Source organism: Oncorhynchus gorbuscha, linkage group LG06 (genome assembly GCF_021184085.1).
Source record: "Oncorhynchus gorbuscha isolate QuinsamMale2020 ecotype Even-year linkage group LG06, OgorEven_v1.0, whole genome shotgun sequence".
Classification (NCBI taxonomy): Eukaryota; Metazoa; Chordata; class Actinopteri; order Salmoniformes; family Salmonidae; genus Oncorhynchus; species Oncorhynchus gorbuscha.
In genome coordinates this window covers 75920804-75940642 of record NC_060178.1, presented here as the reverse complement: position 1 = coordinate 75940642, position 19839 = coordinate 75920804, and the positions used below count along the sequence as shown (strand labels likewise).

Genomic DNA, 19839 nt, shown 5'->3' with positions numbered 1-19839 from the left:
ATGGTGATGAAGAGGGTAATAGTGTTTGTGGTGATGATGACAATAATGAGTAGAAGGGGAATAATACTTATCCCCCCTATACACACTCACACACACACAAGCCGGTCCTAAAGCACTTTAAGCATGTGCAGATGAAAGCCTGGGCAGAGCAGAAATGAGCAGAAAACTCTTTGCCTAAAAGTCTACCTCTAACAAAGCTACAGTACTCAGCGCTTGAATAAAAACAGCATCTTTGAAAAAACAAATATCAGTGTACAGTAAAGTGGAGTGTACAGTAAAGTGGAGTGTACAGTAAAGTGGAGTGTACAGTAAAGTGGAGTGTACAGTAAAGTGGAGTGTACTATAAAGTGGCGTGTACTGTAAAGTGGAGTGTACAGTAAAGTGGCGTGTACTGTAAAGTGGAGTGTACAGTAAAGTGGAGTGTACTGTAAAGTGGAGTGTACAGTAAAGTGGAGTGTACAGTAAAGTGGGGTGTACAGTAAAGTGGAGTGTACTATAAAGTGGAGTGTACAGTAAAGTGGAGTGTACAGTAAAGTGGAGTGTACTGTAAAGTGGAGTGTACAGTAAAGTGGAGTGTACAGTAAAGTGGGGTGTACAGTAAAGTGGGGTGTACAGTAAAGTGGAGTGTACTATAAAGTGGAGTGTACAGTAAAGTGGAGTGTACTGTAAAGTGGAGTGTACAGTAAAGTGGAGTGTACTGTAAAGTGGAGTGTACAGTAAAGTGGAGTGTACAGTAAAGTGGGGTGTACAGTAAAGTGGAGTGTACTATAAAGTGGAGTGTACAGTAAAGTGGAGTGTACAGTAAAGTGGAGTGTACTGTAAAGTGGAGTGTACTGTAAAGTGGAGTGTACAGTAAAGTGGGGTGTACAGTAAAGTGGGGTGTACAGTAAAGTGGAGTGTACTATAAAGTGGAGTGTACAGTAAAGTGGAGTGTACTGTAAAGTGGAGTGTACTATAAAGTGGTGTGTACTGTAAAGTGGAGTGTACAGTAAAGTGGCGTGTACTGTAAAGTGGAGTGTACAGTAAAGTGGAGTGTACTGTAAAGTGGAGTGTACAGTAAAGTGGCGTGTACTGTAAAGTGGAGTGTACAGTATAGTGGAGTGTACTGTAAAGTGGAGTGTACAGTAAAGTGGAATGTACTGTAAAGTGGAGTGTACAGTAAAGTGGAATGTACAGTAAAGTGGAATGTACTGTAAAGTGGAGTGTACTGCAAAGTGGAGTGTACAGTAAAGTGGAGTGTACTGTAAAGTGGAGTGTACAGTAAAGTGGAGTGTACTGTAAAGTGGAGTGTACTGTAAAGTGGAATGTACAGTAAAGTGGAGTGTACAGTAAAGTGGAGTGTACAGTAAAGTGGAGTGTACTGTGAAGTGTAGTGTACAGTAAAGTGGAGTGTACTGTAAAGTGGAGTGTACAGTGTCTGTGGTGTACAAGTTTTTGAAACATGTGGATCGTTCTCTCTCTCCTCTCTCTTTTCTCACAATACATATCTCTCCCTCTGTCTCTCTTTTAAAGCTGGGTGATATAGACAAAAATCCATATTGCGATAAATTGCCTAAATTGATGCAAAAACGATAAAAAGTTAATAACATAAAATTGCACCACAGCTGTTTTATTCTTCTTTAAACGACTACTACTACTAACTTGGTTGTAGCCATCAATTGTGCCATTAACAATCACATGGAGTGATTTCAGTGCCAACAGAAATTGTATTTGAATTCCATAATTTTTTATTTGTATTAGGATATTGCATTTGAACTGAATATATTTTAATTTGTAATGCACAAATGTAATAATTTAATTCATAAATCAAACTTGTATTTCATTATTTTAAACTGAATTGAATGAATATTTAAAATGATGTAATGATCTTCGTCTGTTGTTTGTAGAAAGTCAGACCGAAATGCAGCGTGTAGGTTACTCATGACTTTTAATGAAGCTAATACGGTACATGAAATAACGGAAGAAGAAAACAACAAACGAAGATCATTACAGAATCACCCAACACGATTCACAGACCGAGCAGCGTGTGAACTGGCAGGAGTTGAAGGAGGACGATATGGATTATACGACGTGGGAAGAAATCGACAGGTGGGCAGCCGACCCAGTGCGTGTGCAGGAGCCCGCCTGGGATTCCCTACAGCAATGCGAAGAGGGCTACAGGCGAATCGAATTAACGAAAAAGACACGCCGGTAAAAACGGAGAGGCGCTGGTTTAAACAGGCAGCGACAGCTGGAGCAGCAAAGGGTGGATGAATTATTTGGAGAATGGACATGGGAAGACGTATTGGATGGTAAAGGTTGTTACACTTGGGAGGAGATATTGGCCGGAAGAGATCGCCTCCCATGGGAACAGGTGGCGTCACTAAGGAGAGCAGAGGCAGCGGGAGATAGGAGCCGACGATACGAGGGAACACGGTTGGCAAGGAAACCGGAAAAACAGCCCAAAAAAATTATTGGGGGGGGGCTAGAAGGGAGAATAGTTATGCCAGGCAGGAGACCTGCGCATACTCCCTGTGCTCACCGTTGGGCTAGAGAGACCGGGCAGGCACCGTGTTGATGGAGCGCATGGTGTTTTCAGTGCGGGAGCATAGCCCGGTGAGGCATATACCAGCTCTTCCTATTGGCCGGGCTAGAGTGGGCATCGAGCCAGGGAAGCTTGGGCAGGCTCAGTGCTCTAGAGCTCCAGTGCGCTTGCACGGTCCGGTCTATCCAGAGCCACCTCTACACACCAGTCCTCCGGTAGCAGCTCCCCGCACCAGGCTTCCTGTGCGTGTCCTCGCGCCAGTACCACCAGTTCCAGCACCACGCACCAGGCCTCCAGTGCGCCTCGCCTGTTTAGCGCAGCCAGAGTTTTTCTCTTCTCCTGCGCTGCCGGAGTCTCCTGTCTGTCCAGCGCCACCAGTGCTCCCAGTCGGCCCAGCGCGTCCAGTGCGCATCGCCTGTTCAGCACAGCCAGTGCTTTTCTCCCCTCCTGCGCTGCCGGAGTCTCCCGCTTGTTTAGCGCAGCCAGAGCTGTTCTCTTCTCCTGCGCTATCGGAGTCTCCCGCTTGTTTAGCGCAACCAGAGCTGTTCTCCTCTCCGGCGCTGCCGGAGTCTCCTGTCTGTCCAACGCCACCAGTGCTACCAGTCGGCCCAGCGCGTCCAGTGCGCATCGCCTGTTCAGCACAGCCAGTGCTTTTCTCCCCTCCTGTGCTATCGGAGTCTCCAGCCTGTTCAGCTCAGCCAGAGCCTTTCTCCTCTCCTGTGCTGCCGGAGTCTCCTGTCGGCCCAGCGTCACCAGTCTGCCAGGATCCACCAGAAGTGCCAGTCTGCCAGGATCCACCAGAAGTGCCAGTCTGCCAGGATCCGCCAGAAGTGCCAGTCTGCCAAGATCTTCTAGATCGGCCAGACAACCTTAATCATCCAGGTCCACCAGCCAGCCAGGATTTACCGGAGCCTACTACCTGCCTGAGCTTCCTCTCAGTACTGAGCTTCTTCTCAGTACTAGGCTCCCTCTCTGTACTGAGCTCCCTCTCAGTACCGAGCTCCCTCTCAGTACCGGGCTTCCCCTCAGTACCGGGCTTCCCCTCAGTACCGGGCTTCCCCTCAGTACCGGGCTTCCCCTCAGTACCGGGCTTCCCCTCAGTACCGGGCTGCTTCGGTCCTGGGCTGCCCCTCTGTCCTGAGTTGCCCCTCTGTCCTGAGTTGCCCCTCTGTCCTGAGTTGCCCCTCTATCCTGAGTTGCCCGTCTATCCTGAGTTGCCCCTCTATCCTGAGTTGCCCCTCTGTCCCGAACTGCCCCTCTGTCCCGAGCTGCCCCTCTGTCCCGAGCTGCCCCTCTGTCCCGAGCTGCCCCTCTGTCCCGAGCTGCCCCTCGGTCCCGAGCTGCCCCTCGGTCCCGAGCTGCCCCTCAGTTATGTGGGGATCAGGGTGAGGACTATTAGGCCATGGTCGGCGGAGAAGGTGGATTATCCTAGGACGCAAAGGGGAGGAACTAGGACATTTATGGAGTGGGGTCCACGTCCCGAGCCAGAACCGCCACCATGGACAGACGCCCACCCGGACCCTCCCTATGCTCTTGAGGTGCGTCCCGGAGTCCGCACCTTAGGGGGGGGGGGGGGTTCTGTCACGCCTTGGTCATTGTATCTTGTGTTTTTGTTTTATGTTTGGGTAGGCCAGGGTGTGACATGGGTTTATGTTGTATTTCGTATTGGGGTTTGTATTAATTAGGAGTGTGTATTAGTAGGGGTGTGTCTAGTTAGGCTTGGCTGCCTGAGGCGATTCCTAATTGGAGTCAGCTGATTCTCGTTGTCTCGGATTGGGAACCGTATTTAGGCAGCCTGAGTGCGCGTTGATTTCGTGGGTGATTGTACCTGTCTTAGTGTTAGTCACCAGATAGGCTGTATTAGTTTCATTCGTTTGTTGTTTTCTTCTTCGTTATTTCATGTACCGTATTAGCTTTATTAAAAGTCATGAGTAACCTACACGCTGCATTTCGGTCTGACTTTCTATAAACAACAGACGAAGATCATTACAAATGAATTTTCAATTTAATTGAATATTCAAATTCAATATTTAGATATTCCGATATTGCATTCATTGTCTGTGTATGAAGTTTACAAACTATTATTTAAAGTTGATCAAAGTTTCATATATTCAACTTCTCAGATGCGCTCAGATTCAGTTTTCAAATTCAGTTCTCTAAATTCAGATTCAGTTTTCAAATTCAGTTCTCTAAATTCAGATTCAGTTTTCAAATTCAGTTCTCTAAATTCAGATTCAAAACCATAGACAACATCCTGGTACTTTGCCAGTCAGGACAGGTAGAGGAGAACAGACAGAATCAAACTCTCTCTGTGTTAGAAACTTCTGGCGGTTTCTGAAGCCAATGTTGCATGTTACATGCATTTTCTAACTATGAATTTGGCTCTGTTGGCACTAAAATCGCTCCATACAATCACCCATATTAGCAAACATATTTCATTTCAAACTTCACATTTCTCTAGTATAGGCTATTATCGTAATGAACAATATCAGCAAAATGCCTGCGATTACTGATCGTTATGGTCGGTGTTGATAATCTTCGGTTTATCTTCCCAGCTCTATTCTCTCCCTCCACATCCACAATATCCACTGAGCTGTATGCCTCGTGGAGTGGCCATTTTAGGAGCCTGGGGTTCGTATCCAGTGACCTTGCCTGCATTTCCTCCAGAAGGACGAAACTCGACCATATTACTTCTGGTCTACAGGCCCACAGGCTTATCTGGAGCACAGGGTACAGGCCGGCCCCAGTTTATTGCACAATAAATAAAAAAGTTATATTTGTTGTAATATTCCCTTTTGTTAAACCCTCCAGTCCACTTAGATATAGCCAGGATTGTGTTTATTTCTGTGACGAGGTGGAGGAGGGAGCAGAATGTATTGTTGTTGTGGTTTGGGGAAAAGCGCTGTATGTGATTACACAAAACGCTAGCTACAACCCTTACTGTTTTTTTTTTCCGATCACGTCTTATTCATTAGTTTGGCCAGCATCTGTTGTATCTGGAGTCGGGACAGGTTGAGGACAGAGTGTCTGGGTCGCGACCCCCCGGGGCTGCCGGGTACCAGGGGTATGTGGCGCCGCGAGGGGAGACGGGCGGGGCTGCTCTCGGCAGAGCGGCTTCTCTGGATCAACGCCCCAGCTTCCGAATTACCATGGGGATACTGCTCCGTCTCCAGGGTAGAGGACGAGAACACGTACGACGCCAATCTCCTCAATTGGTTGGGCCTCGGGAAAGAGTGGTGGGGGTGGGGCCTGTCCTCCTCCAACTGAAAAAGACCAATAAGAGTGGAGGAGAAAGGCATCAGGCGTGGGTGTGGCCAAGAAGACTCCGTCTCTTCTCTATCTCTGCTGGCAGGGGAATGTCTGGGTCTCTGTGTGTCTGTGTGCATGATGTAGTGAGCACACCACACACACACGCACATACAGCAGAAATATAAGGGGAGGGATCTCTTTTTTCAATCTCTTTTTTTAGGGAGGGATAAACGAGACCGAAGCGCAATGGTTTGGGTTGGGTTTTATTTTGAATGGATAAAAACAGATGTTCGAGCATTTCAGCGTTTGCCGACTGTCACTGGATATGGATATGCAGGCACAGGGCCAAAGTTGTTCTGGCAAGATATTGAATGGGGTTTCCGAGGGGCTGAGATTGACTTGGCGCTGAGAGAGAGGAGAGAGAGGAGAAACATATCCCTACTTGTTTTGTGAAACAGTTTTTGTGTAACTGTCTGGAGCAGTTTACCGTCTGAACCCATAACATATCTTCTATCAGAACATGTATTCACACAACAGCATTATCCTGCATCATCAGCACAAAATGGTTGCAATGGTTGCTATCTTGAACAGGTCTCTCTTGCAAAATAACTCTTTGTATCAATGAGACAATCGTGGATAAATCAATAAAAAAAGCCAACTACAAAGGAACGTTCGCTCCACCCATTTCAGTAGCTGCCAAAATTAATGTTTTTAAAACTATGGCCAGAATTGAACCATTGCAGATAACTGTTCCTCCACACTGCTGTGCTTCATGAAGTGTATTTCACTTGCACAGCTGTGTATCCCGGATGGAGGGAATTCATTCTTCATAGGAGATAGGAATCTGCAGTCCTCTTGCACACACTGGATGACTTATTAAATACAATACTACCGGTATAAATAAAACATTATCCATTGACTTTATGACAGCTTGGTAATTATAGGCTTTAGTCAGTGGATAGATGAAGCAAAAATGCAATAAGCTATGTAATGCACTGTTATTGGTCAAATTAACACTGGGTATACATACATTGACCTTCAAAAAGTAATTACCAATGGCTGAGAAGATGAAGAATAAGTATACCATTCATTCAAATTGTGTCCAGTTACATTGTTGACACAGGAAATAACAGGAAATGGCCCACGGCCCAAGATAACATAGACATATACCCGCAGAAAGACAAACACAGATGCAGACGAAGACAGACAGGTGGCCAAGTACATTTCGATTTAATTAGAATTTCAATTCAGTTCAAATGGACCCCAACCCATACAAACACACTCACACACCAAGACACACACCAATTCTCCACCCCGCAGTCCCTTGATCTTACCTGTCCTTGAGCTCCAAAGTGCTCCGACTGTGGCCGTGGTCTTTGTCCACGGCTATGAGGCAGAGTGTGATAACCCGAGTGTCCAGGACTAGCCCCATTAGACCCCTCCCCTTCTGGAAGTGCCACTATGCCTCCTGCTCGCATCTTAGGCCTCACCACCACCTCTCCACCTACAGCTCCCCGTAACCTCCTCCGTTCTTCCAGTTCATCCAGGGGCTTCAGCTCCTCGGGCTCCTCATCGGTGGTGGGCCCCGAGGTGGTGGGTTCGGCACCCGGGCCCAGGAGACCCAGGAAGTCCTGGAGCTCAGTCTCCTTGTCAATGATCACCCACTCCTTGCTGTCAAAGTCTTCCTCCTCGGCGAGTGGTACAGACCGGATGAAGGCGTTACTGTGGGCCTCGGGGTCAGCTGCGGAGGCAACGGAGACCTCCTGGCCTGGTCTCCCACCGCCACCCTGCCGGTCCCCACCTCCTCCCTCCAGGGAGTGCATCTGGGCCGGCTGGGAGGAGTGCACGTAGCGGGACGGGGATCCCAGGATGTCCATACGAGACCTGGTGGGGAGACAAAAAAATCACTGTCCAAAATCTTGGTAACTTGACTGTGTGTTGCGTTTTCAGTGTGTGTGTGTGTGTGTGTGTGTGTGTGTGTGTGTGTGTGTGTGTGTGTGTGTGTGTGTGTGTGTGTGTGTGTGTGTGTGTGTGTGTGTGTGTGTGTGTGTGTGTGTGTGTGTGTGTGTGTGTGTGTGTGTGTGAGTAGGTGGGGAAGATCTTCCTGGGTGATAACCAACATTGTCTCAGGGTAGTAAGTTAGTGGTCTGTTCACATCCCTTAACACTAGAACCGCCTTTTAATTTTGTAAATGAACAAAATAATCACCCCCCAAAAAACTATGTCCTGCTCCTTCCCTGACTTTTCCTAAATGTTTGTATCTTCCACTGCTAATTTGTCAGACTTTTAAAATCACAAACAGAAATGTATTTGGAGCCTTTTTACCTGTTTTACCACACCTATTCCTAACATGCTGACCACACCTATTCCTAACATGCTGACCACACCTATTCCTAACATGCTGACCACACCTATTCCTAACATGCTGACCACACCTATTCCTAACATGCTGACCACACCTATTCCTAACATGCTGACCACACCTATTCCTAACATGCTGACCACACCTATTTCTAACTCAATCCGCCAAGACCATGTGCTGTAAGACGCTGGTACCCAGCCAGATGCTAATGCTTCTCTTTCCTCACTGTATGAATGACCAAACTGATGAATGGGCGATTTAATTGTGCACCTTACTTCACAACTGAATCTGAATTAGGCCTAACTGAATGATAAGGAGGGTGAAGAGGGCGTTTTAATTTAAAACAACAATAGTGTAACGATGAGTTTGTGTTATGCTTATTTATCTATGTTGGCGCTCATGTTAATAATTTGACCGCACGCCTTGCGGGTTGATACCATTCTCTTTTACATTTGGCATCCTCTATTACTAATCAAATGCATTGTAAGGGAAACGAAAACATGCTGTGTGCTGCTTTGGGACTTTAGAATAATGAAAAACATATCCTTGATGAGTGGGAAACAAACGATGCCAGTCAGCCTGCACATCAACACTACACCTAAACTATACCACAACTATGCCGAAGCTCATTTCACACATAATAAGACTTAACCTATAGACAAGATTATATTGACAATAATGTAATGAGTGACAATATTAGGCCTATCAGTTGTTAAATTGTACATTAAGAGATGGGCACATCTTGTAATTAATAGATGCATGTAAAGGAGCATCACTTAATCAAATCCTCCTTCAGAGTCACATGCAGGTAAAACATTGTGATTTCTATTTAGTATTACATGCTGATCAGACCGCCCACGGACATCGCGTGCATATTGATTTTGTTCACCCACACCAGACGCGATCAGGACACACAGGTTGAAATATAAAAAATGAATTCAACCAACTATATTCATTTGGGGAGAAGTCGAAAAGCATTAAACATTTATGGCAATTTAGCTGGCTAGCTTGCTGTTGCTAGGTAATTTATTTTGGGATATAAACATTGGGTTGTTATTTTACCTGAAATGCACAAGGTCCTCTTCTCCAACAATTAATCCACAGAATAAAGGGGAAGTTTGATTCTAGTAATCTATCCTCCTTCAGGCTTCTTCTTCTTTGGTCTTTATATTGCATTTGGCAACCAACTTTAAGGTGGATTACAACTGTACTACCATCTCTGGACTGGAGTGTGGACCTCAGTTATCTTTCAATCACCCATGTGGCTATATGCTTCTAAAAACCAAGGAGGAGATGGGAGAGCCGGGACTTTCAGCGCGTCAAGCGTCACAAATAAAACCAAGTTCTATTTTAGCGCCTGGCTACGCAGATGCTCATTGACGCACGCGAGCAGTGTGAGTGCAAAGATTGAATAACATATATGTGTACATTTTATTTTGCCATGCTCACGCACGCTACGTGAGCAAGCAGTGTGGTCAGCATGTTAGAAATGGAATATTCTGCAGTTTCTATTACACATACCTTTGTCAAATAACTCATAATTCAAGAGTTCCAGCTCTATTTCCAAATTTCACTTTTTCCAAGAATATCCATGCTGTCCATGCGTTCGCACGGAAGCATTGATCTGGCTTCTAAGCAAAAACTAGTAACATAATAAACTTAAAATATGCTATTAATTTATGCAATTCATATTTTAGTTGTTTATGCACTGGTGCTTTTGTTCAGGAATACAGTTAATCATTTCACCTGTGCACCTGGCTGGTTGTATTTTTATTAAAGTCCAGCTGTAACTGGACTTTATTGAATTACTATAACTCTATTACTATAACTCTATTACTATAACTCTATTACTATAACTCTATTACTATAACTCTATTACTATAACTCTATTTCTATAACTCTATTACTATAACTCTATTACTATAACTCTATTACTATAACTCTATTACTATAACTCTATTACTAATCGAATCTGCAAATAAAGCTGATCAAATTGATTACACTGTAATCTATTTTATTTTACTAAACTAAAATAGGCTATAACCTATTACTATTTTTCTAAGGACTTTGTAGACTTACACAAAACATATGTTTTGATTCTATCTAAACTAAAATAGGCTATAGGCCTACGTTTTTTCTAGGACTTTGTAGACTTACACAAAACATATCCATGACTCTATCTAAACAAATAACTATTGTTATTTATATATATATATATATATATATATATATTATAAATAGTGCATTTGAAAAGTATTCAGACCCCTTGACTTAAAAAAAAATATAATCTTCAATCTACACACAATACCCCATAATCACAAAGCGAAAACAGGTTTTTCATTTTTGGGGGCAAATGTATTAAAAACCTAAACAGAAATACCTTATTTAAATATGTATTCAGACCCTTTGCTAAGAGAATCGAAATGAAGCTCCGATTCATCCTGTTTCCATTGATCATCCTTGAGATGTTTCTATAACTTGATTGGAGTCCAACTGCGATAAATTAAATTGATTGGACATGATTTGGAAAGGCACACACCTGTGTATATAAGGTCCCACAATTGACAGTGCATGTAAGAGCAAAAACCAACCCATGAGGTTGAAGGAATTGTCCGTACAGCTCCGAGACAGGATTGTGTCGAGGCACAGATCTGGGGAAGGATACCAAAATATTTTTGCAGCATTGAAGGTAATAATAATATAATATATGCCATTTAGCAGACGCTTTTATCAAGGTCCGCAAGAACACAGTAGCCTCCATCATTCTTCAATGGAAGAAGTTTGGAACCACCAAGACTCTTCCTTGAGCTGGCCGCCTGGTCAAACTGAACAAACCAAGAACCCGATGGTCACTCTGACAAAGCTCCAGAGTTCCTCTGTGGAGATGGGAGAACATTCCAGAAGGACAACCATCTCTGCAGCACTCCACCAATCAGGCCTTTATGGTAGAGTGGCCAGAAGGAAGCCACTCCTCAGTAAAAGGCACATGACAGCCTGCTTGGAGTTTGCCAAAAGGCACCTACAGACTTTCAGACTATGAGAAAAAATATATCTGGTCTGATGAAACCAAGATTGAACTCTTTGGCCTGAATTTCATGTGTCACTTCTGGAGGAAACCTGACACCATCCCTATGGTGAAGCATGGTGGTGGCAGCATCATGCTGTGGGGATGTTTTACAGCAGCAGGGACTGGGAATCTAGTTAGGATCGAGGGAAAGATGAATGGAGCAAAGTACAGAGAGATCCCTGAAGAAAACCTGATCCAGAGCACTGAGGACCTCAGACTGGGGTGAAGGTTCACCTCCCAACAGGACAACGCCCCTAAGCACACAGCCAAGACAATGCAGGAGTGGCATCAGGACAAGTGTCTGAATGTCCTTGAGTAGCCCAGCCAGAGCCCGGACTTGAACCCGATCGAACATCTCTGGAGAGACCTGAAAATAGCTGTGCAGTGACGCTCCCCATCCAACCTGAGTTTGAGAGGATCTGCAGAGAAGAATGGGAGAAACTCCCCAAATACAAATGTGCCAAGCTTGTAGCGTCATTCCCATGAAGACTCGAGGCTGTAATCGCTACCAAAGTTGCTTCAACAAAGTATTGAGTAAAGGATCTGTATACTTATGTAAATGTGATATTTCAGCTTTTTATTTTTTATACATTTGCAAAAAAATCTAAAGACCTGCTTTTGCTTTGTCATTATGGGGTATTGTGTGTAGATTGATTTGGGGGAACAAAATGTGGAAAAAGTCAAGGGGTCTAAATACTTTCCAAATGCACTATATTTACACAAATATAAGGTTTGCTGCATCTTGCAGATTTATATGCATTTGATGCATATGCTAAAGAGGAAGACCGGCAACGTTCTCTAGTGGGTACTTATAGGCTGAAAGGTCAGGGGGTTCTATGTTTAAGTGGTGTGGGGGCTGAGCTTTGGAAGAGTGGTTGGGGTTAACTCCTTCCTGGTTGGCCCCGTCCAGGGGTGATGTTGTACGGGGCCACAGTGTCTCCTGACCCATGTCTCAGTCCCCAGTAGTTATGCTGCAATAGCTTGTATGTGCCAGGAGGCTAGGGTCAGCTTGTCTTATCTGGTGTACTGTTATCTAATGCATTCTCCCACTACATCTCTCTTCTAATCTTTCTGTGTCGGGACCTGCGGTCCGTATTGACCCCATTCCGGGTCCGGATCCGCACCGCCTGTTGAGCATGGCTGCTCTATAGCCATCATGGTTACTAATCTGACCATGCTGGTCATCAATGAACATTTTAACATTTTGAAAAATCGATCTGGCCTTAATGGTCACATGTACTCTTAAATCTCCACCTGTACAGCCAGAAGAGGACAGGCCACCCTTCTGTGCCTGGTTCCTCTCTATCTTTCTTTCTAGGTTCCTGCGTTTCAGGGGTTGTGTCTTAGCCACTGTGTTTCTGCCTCTGCATTGTTTGCTCTTTGGGGTTTAAGCTGCCACTTTCAAGGAGCTGCTGTGTTCAAGGAGTGGGACTCTAACCTGGAAGCTTATAAGAAACCCCGCTATTCTCTCCGACGAACCATCAAACAGGCCAAGCATTAATACAGGATTAAGATCGAATTGTACTACACCGGCTCCAACGCTCGTCGGATGTGGGAGGGCATGCAAACTATTACAGACTACAAAGGGAGGCACAGCCGAGAGCTGCACAGTGACATGAGCCTACCAGACGAGCTAAATAACTTCTATGCTCGCCTTGAGTTAAGTAACACTGAAACATGCATGACAGCATCAGCTGTTCCAGACGACTGTGTGAACACGCTCTCTGCAGTCGATGTGAGTAAGACCTTTAAACAGGGCAACAGTCACAAGGCCGCAGGGCCAGACGGATTACCAGGACGTGTACTCCGAGCATGCGCTGACCAACTGGCAAGTGTCACTGACATTTTCAACCTCTCCCTGTCCGAGTCTGTAATACCAACATGTTTCAAGCAGACCACCATAGTCCCTATGCCCAAGAACACTAAGGCAACGTGCCTAAATGACTACCGACCTGTAGCACTCACGTCTGTAGCAATGAAATGCTTTGAAAGGCTGGTCATGACTCACATCAACACCATTATCCCAGAAACCCTAGACCCACTTCAATTTGCATACCACACCAACATATCCACAGATGATGCAATCTCTATTGCACTCCACACTGCCCTTTCCCACCTGGACAAAAGCAAGACCTATGTGAGAATGCTATTCATTGACTACAGCTCAGCGTTCAACACCATAATGCCCTCAAAGCTCATCACTAAGCTAAGGACCCAGGGACTAAACACCTCCCTCTGCAACTGGATCCTGGACTTCCTGATGGGCCGACCCCAGGTGGTAAGAGTAGGTAACAACACATCCACCACACTGATCCTCAACACGGGGGCCCTCAGGGGTGCGTGCTCAGTCCGATCCTGTACTCCCTGTACGATACACAGCTGTATATTTCAATGAAACATGGTGAAGACCCAAAATTGCCCTCCCTGGAAGCCTGTGTTTCAGACATAAGGAAGTGGATGGCGGCAAATGTTTTACTTTTAAACTCGGACAAACAGAGATGCTAGTTCTTGGTCCCAAGAAACAAAGAGATCTTCTGTTGAATCTGACAATTAATCTTGATGGTTGTACAGTCATCACAAATACAACTGTAAAGGACCTTGGCGTTTCTCTGAACCCTGATCTCTCTTTTGACGAACATATCAAAATTGTTTCAAGGACAGCTTTTTTCCATCGACGTAACATTGCAAAAATCAGAAACCTTCTGCCCAAAAATGATGCAGAAAAATGAATCTATGCTTTTGTCACTTCTAGATTAGACTACAGCAATGCTCTGCTCTCCGGCTACCCGGATAAAGCACTAAATAAACTTCAGTTTGTGCTAAACACGGCTGCTAAAATCTTGACTAGAGGCAAAAATGTGATCATATTAGGGTTTTACTGCTAACCTACAAAGCATTACATGGGCTTGCTCCTATCTATCTTTCCTATTTGGTCCTGCTGTACATACCTACACGTACGCTACGGTCACAAGACGCAGGCCTCCTTATTGTCCCTAGAATTTCTGGAGGCAGGGCTTTCTCCTATAGAGCTAAGTTTTTATGTAATGGTCTGCCTATCCATGAGAGAGACGAAGACTCGGTCTCGACCTTTAAGTCTTTATTGAAGACTAATTTCTTCAGTAGGTCCTATGACTGAGTGTAGTCTGGCCCAGGGGTGTGAAGGTGAACGGAAAGGCACTGGAGCGACGAACCACCTTTGCTGTCTCTGCCTGGCTAGTTCCTCTCTCTTCACTGGGATTCTCTGCCTCTTACCCTATTATGGGGGCTGATCTCTGACGTGATCTTCCTGTCTGGGTTGGCGCCATTCGGGTTCGTGCCGTGGCGGAGATCTTCGTGAGCTACTCGGCCTTGTCTCGGGGTAGTAAATTGGTGGTTGAAGATCCCTGTAGTGGTGTGGGTGCTATGCTTTGGCCCTGTCCGGGGGGTATAGTAGGACGGGGCCACAGTGTCTCCAGACCCCTCCTGTCTCAGCCTCCAGAAATTATGGGTCCGGGGGCTAGTGTCAGTCTGTTATATCTGGAGTATTTCTCCTGTCTTATCCGGTATCCTGTGTGAATTTAAGTATGGTCCCTCTGATTCTCTCTCTCGCTTTCTCTCTTTCTCTTCTCTCGGAGGACCTGAGCCCTAGGACCATGCCTCAGGACTACCTGGCCTGATGACTCCTTGCTGTCCCCAGTCCACCTGGTCGTGCTGCTGCTCCAGTTTCAACTGTTCTGCCTGCGGCTATGGAACCCTGACCTATTCCCAAGACGTGCTACCTTGTTCCGGACCTGATGTTTTCAACTCTCTCTACTGCACCTGCTGTCTCTAACTCTGAATGATCGGCTATGAAAAGCCAACTGATATTTACTCCTGAGGTGCTGACCTGTTGCACCCTCTACAACCACTGTGATTATTATTATTTGACCTTGCTGATCATCTATGAACATTTGAACATCTTGACCATGTACTGTTATAATCTCCACCCGGCACAGCCAAAAGAGGACTGGCCACCCCTCAGAGCCTGGTTCCTCTCTAGGTTTATTTCTAGGTTCCTGCCTTTCTAGGGAGTTTTTTTTAACCACCGTGCTTCTACATCTGCATTGCTTGCTGTTTAAGGTTTTAGGCTGAGTTTCTATATAGCACTTTGTGACATCGGCTGATGTAAAAAGGGCTTTAAAAACACATGGATTGATTGACTCATGACTGCATGGCCAGGCATGACTCCATCACCATCATTAAGATGGCTGATTACACAAAAGGGGTAGGCCTGATCACCGACACATGGGCGGCAGGTAGCCTAGTCGTTAGAGCGTTGGACTAGTAACCGAAAGGTTGGAAGATCGAATCTCCGAGCAGACAAGGTAAAAATCTGTCATTCTGCCCCCTGAACAAGGCAGATAACCAATTGTTCCTAGGCTGTCATTGAAAATAAGAATTTATTCTTAACTGACTTGCCTAGTTAAATAAAGGTAAAATACCATTTAAAAAAATAGGGAGGACCGTGTGGTGCCAGGACAACAACCTCTCAATCAACATGATCAAGACAATAAGGAGATGATTGTGGACTACAGGAAAAGGAGGACTGAGCACGCCTCCATTCTCATGGACAGGGCTGTAGTGGAGCAGGTTGAGAGCTTCAAGTTCCTTGGTGTCCACATTACCAACAAACTAACATGGTCCAAGCACATCAAGACAGTCATGAAGAGGGCACGACAAAACCTATTCCACCTCAGGAGACTGAAAAGATTTGGCATGGATCCTCAAAAGGTTTAACAGCTGTACCATCGAGAGCATCCCTGCCTGGTATGGCAACTGTTCGGCCTCCGGCCGCAAGGCACTACTTGGGATAGTGCGTACGGCCCAGTACATCACCGGGGCCAAGATTATTGCAACCCAGGACCTCTATACCAGGCGGTGTCAAAGGAAGGACCTAAAAATTGTCAAAGACTCCAGCCACCCTAGTCATAGACTCTTCTCTCTGCTTCCGCACGGCAAGCGGTACTGGAGTGCCAAGTCTAGGTCCAAGAGGCTTCTAAACAACTTCTACCCCCAAGCCATAAAACTCCTGAACAGCTAATCAAATGGCTACCCAGACGATTTGCATTGCCCCACCCCCCTCTTCTACACCGCTGCTACTCTCTGTTATTATATATGCATAGTCACTTTAATAAGTATACCTACATGTACATATTACCTCAATACCGGTACGCCCTACATATAGCTCCGCTATTGTTATTTACTGTTTGCTCTTTAATTATTTGTTACTTTTATCACTCACTTTAAAAATAAAAATAATCTTAAAATTGCATTGTTGGTAAGTAAGCATTTCAATGTAAGGTCTACCTGTTATATTCGGCGCGTGTGACAAATGAGATTTGATTTTGAGGCTGGTGCTGATGCAAAAAGGTCTTTATAAAATCAATTTCATGCATGTATGGTGTACAGAAAGTATACATCTGCACAAAAGTGTATTATAACTTGTCTGCACTCTATAGAGCCCTCACCCTCGTTTATCGTAGACATCTGGTCTCCCATCTGCGCCGGACAGACGGTCTGACTCTGGGCTGTTGATCCTCCGGTACCGCAGAGCGCAGACCTGAGCACCAGTCATTTCTGGGGGAGCTCCACCCACAGTGGCCTCAGGACACACCCCTCTAGCAGGCTCCTCCTCCGCAGCCAACTGTCCCTGGGGGAATGAGGGTTTCTAGGGTTACCACTGTTAGAAAGCACTGTCAAGAGTTAGACCTATTCTGTTGACTCATTTCAAATAAGAATTCTAGGTATATAGCAGCTTGAATTGTACTGTAAATGCGTTACTATTTGCTTTACCATGTTTGAGCACTGTAAATTCATGGTAAACACAGCACCTGAAATATATCTCTTGCTCTATCTACAACCAGGTATGTCTATATCCTCTGAATGTAATAGATGGTAATTGAAAACCAACAAGAAAGTAAACTAGCTCTTTTAATTTATTTCTAACTTTGAGTATATTTAAAGAATGTAAGGCCATGTTTTACAGTGCTGCCATCACCAAAGTGAGACACACAGAGGATGTATTAGATGGTCGCTCCTGTACCTTGCTGATGCTGATCCTGAGTTGGTTGCGGTTGAAGTCGGTGTCGTTCCATGCCTCGCCTTCCGCCTGGGGTCGTGTCCCCTCGCAAGGCCTGCTAGGTACTGCAGGTGGAGCATTCTCCTGGTCACTCAGGTGCTCATCTTGTAGAACGTCATCTGTGTTCTCCCTCGGCAGCTCCCCAGGAATCAGAGTCACGTTCACCACCCTGGGAAAGCACAGAACATACACTGACATTTTTACTCTTTGTTTATTGATTGCCTTTATTTAACCAGGTAAGTTATTGAGAACACATGATCTTTTACAAAACAACCAATCCAGATAGCAGATGTTCTGAAAGAGCTGCAAAACCTGGACCCGTACAAATCAGCTGGGCTTGACAATCTGGACCCTCTATTTCTGAAACTATCTGCCGCCATTGTCGCAACCCCTATTACCAGCCTGTTCAACCTCTCTTTCATATCGTCTGAGATCCCCAAGGATTGGAAAGCTGCCGCAGTCATCCCCCTCTTCAAAGGGGGAGACACCCTGGACCCAAACTGTTATAGACCTATATCCATCCTGCCCTGTCTATCTAAGGTCTTCGAAAGCCAAGTCAACAAACAGGTCACTGACCATCTCGAATCCCACCGTACCTTCTCCGCTGTGCAATCTGGTTTCCGAGCCGGTCATGGGTGCACCTCAGCTACACTCAAGGTACTAAACGATATCATAACCGCCATCGATAAAAGACAGTACTGTGCAACCGTCTTCATCGACCTCGCCAAGGCTTTCGACTCTGTCAATCACCATATTCTTATCGGCAGACTCAATAGCCTCGGTTTTTCGGATGACTGCCTTGCCTGGTTCACCAATTACTTTGCAGACAGAGTTCAGTGTGTCAAATCGGAGGGCATGCTGTCCAGTCCTCTGGCAGTCTCTGTGGGGGTGCCACAGGGTTCAATTCTCGGGCCGACTCTTTTCTCTGTATATATCAATGATGTTGCTCTTGCTGCGGGCGATTCCCTGATCCACCTCTACGCAGACGACACCATTCTATATACTTTTGGCCCGTCATTGGACACTGTGCTATCTAACCTCCAAACGAGCTTCAATGCCATATAGCACTCCTTCCGTGGCCTCCAACTGCTCTTAAACGTGAGTAAAACCAAATGCATGCTTTTCAACCGATCGCTGCCTGCACCCGCATGCCCGACTAGCATCACCACCCTGGATGGTTCCGACCTTGAATATGTGGACACCTATAAGTACCTAGGTGTCTGGCTAGACTGCAAACTCTCCTTCCAGACTCATATCAAACATCTCCAATCGAAAATCAAATCAAGAGCCGGCTTTCTATTCCGCAACAAAGCCTCCTTCACTCATGCCGCCAAGCTTACCCTAGTAAAACTGACTATCCTACCGATCCTCGACTTCGGCGATGTCATCTACAAAATGGCTTCCAACACTCTACTCAGCAAACTGGATGCAGTCTATCACAGTGCCATCCGTTTTGTCACTAAAGCACCTTATACCACCCACCACTGCGACTTGTATGCTCTAGTCGGCTGGCCCTCACTACATATTCGTCGCCAGACCCACTGGCTCCAGGTCATCTACAAGTCCATGCTAGGTAAAGCTCCGCCTTATCTCAGTTCACTGGTCACGATGGCAACACCCATCCGTAGCACGCGCTCCAGCAGGTGTATCTCACTGATCATCCCTAAAGCCAACACCTCATTTGGCCGCCTTTCGTTCCAGTACTCTGCTGCCTGTGACTGGAACGAACTGCAAAAATCGCTGAAGTTGGAGACTTTTATCTCCCTCACCAACTTCAAACATCAGCTATCCGAGCAGCTAACCGATCGCTGCAGCTGTACATAGTCTATTGGTAAATAGCCCACCCATTTTCACCTACCTCATCCCCATACTGTTTTTATACTGTTTTTTATTTATTTACTTTTCTGCTCTTTTGCACACCAATATCTCTACCTGTACATGACCATCTGATCATTTATCACTCCAGTGTTAATCTGCAAAATTGTATTATTCGCCTACCTCCTCATGCCTTTTGCACACATTGTATATAGACTGCCCATTTTTTTTCCTACTGTGTTATTGACTTGTTAATTGTTTACTCCATGTGTAACTCTGTGTTGTCTGTTCACACTGCTATGCTTTATTTTGGCCAGGTCGCAGTTGCAAATGAGAACTTGTTCTCAACTAGCCTACCTGGTTAAATAAAGGTGAAATAAAAATAAATAAATAAATAGATTTGTGTTGTCGAAAATATCCTGTACAAAAAAAAATTAAAATGCAAACAGTGTGTTACAAATTCTCATAGTTGCATTCTAATCCTGAATGAATTATCGCAACAAGGCATTGGACTATCTGTTCCTGATGTTTTAATGTAAATTAGGCTACAGGTAATGGGAATTGTACAATCTCTTGGCTAGCTGGATGTTTTAATATTTCATGTTAATGTGTCCAAAATGTTCTTAAGTGTGATCCCATTTGAATTCCTTTCTGCTGTTTAATCTGGTTGATAAGTAGTGGATACACTGTTCAAATCAAATCCAATTTTATTAGTCACATGTGCC

At 45.2% G+C, this 19839-nt stretch overlaps 1 protein-coding gene across 4 annotated transcripts in view; it reads right to left on the bottom strand.

Moving 5' to 3' along the window:
- Positions 1-19839, bottom strand: part of LOC124038335 (tau-tubulin kinase 1-like) — a 42426-nt gene that overhangs the window by 10541 nt on the left and 12046 nt on the right. For all 4 annotated transcript variants that reach the window (XM_046354092.1, XM_046354094.1, XM_046354093.1 and 1 more), the window contains 3 exons: positions 17264-17468; positions 16689-16870; positions 7108-7657 (listed from right to left, as the gene is read on the bottom strand). In XM_046354092.1, the coding sequence (XP_046210048.1) occupies positions 7108-7657; positions 16689-16870; positions 17264-17468 (937 nt within the window). The remainder of the gene's footprint in view (positions 1-7107; positions 7658-16688; positions 16871-17263; positions 17469-19839) is intronic.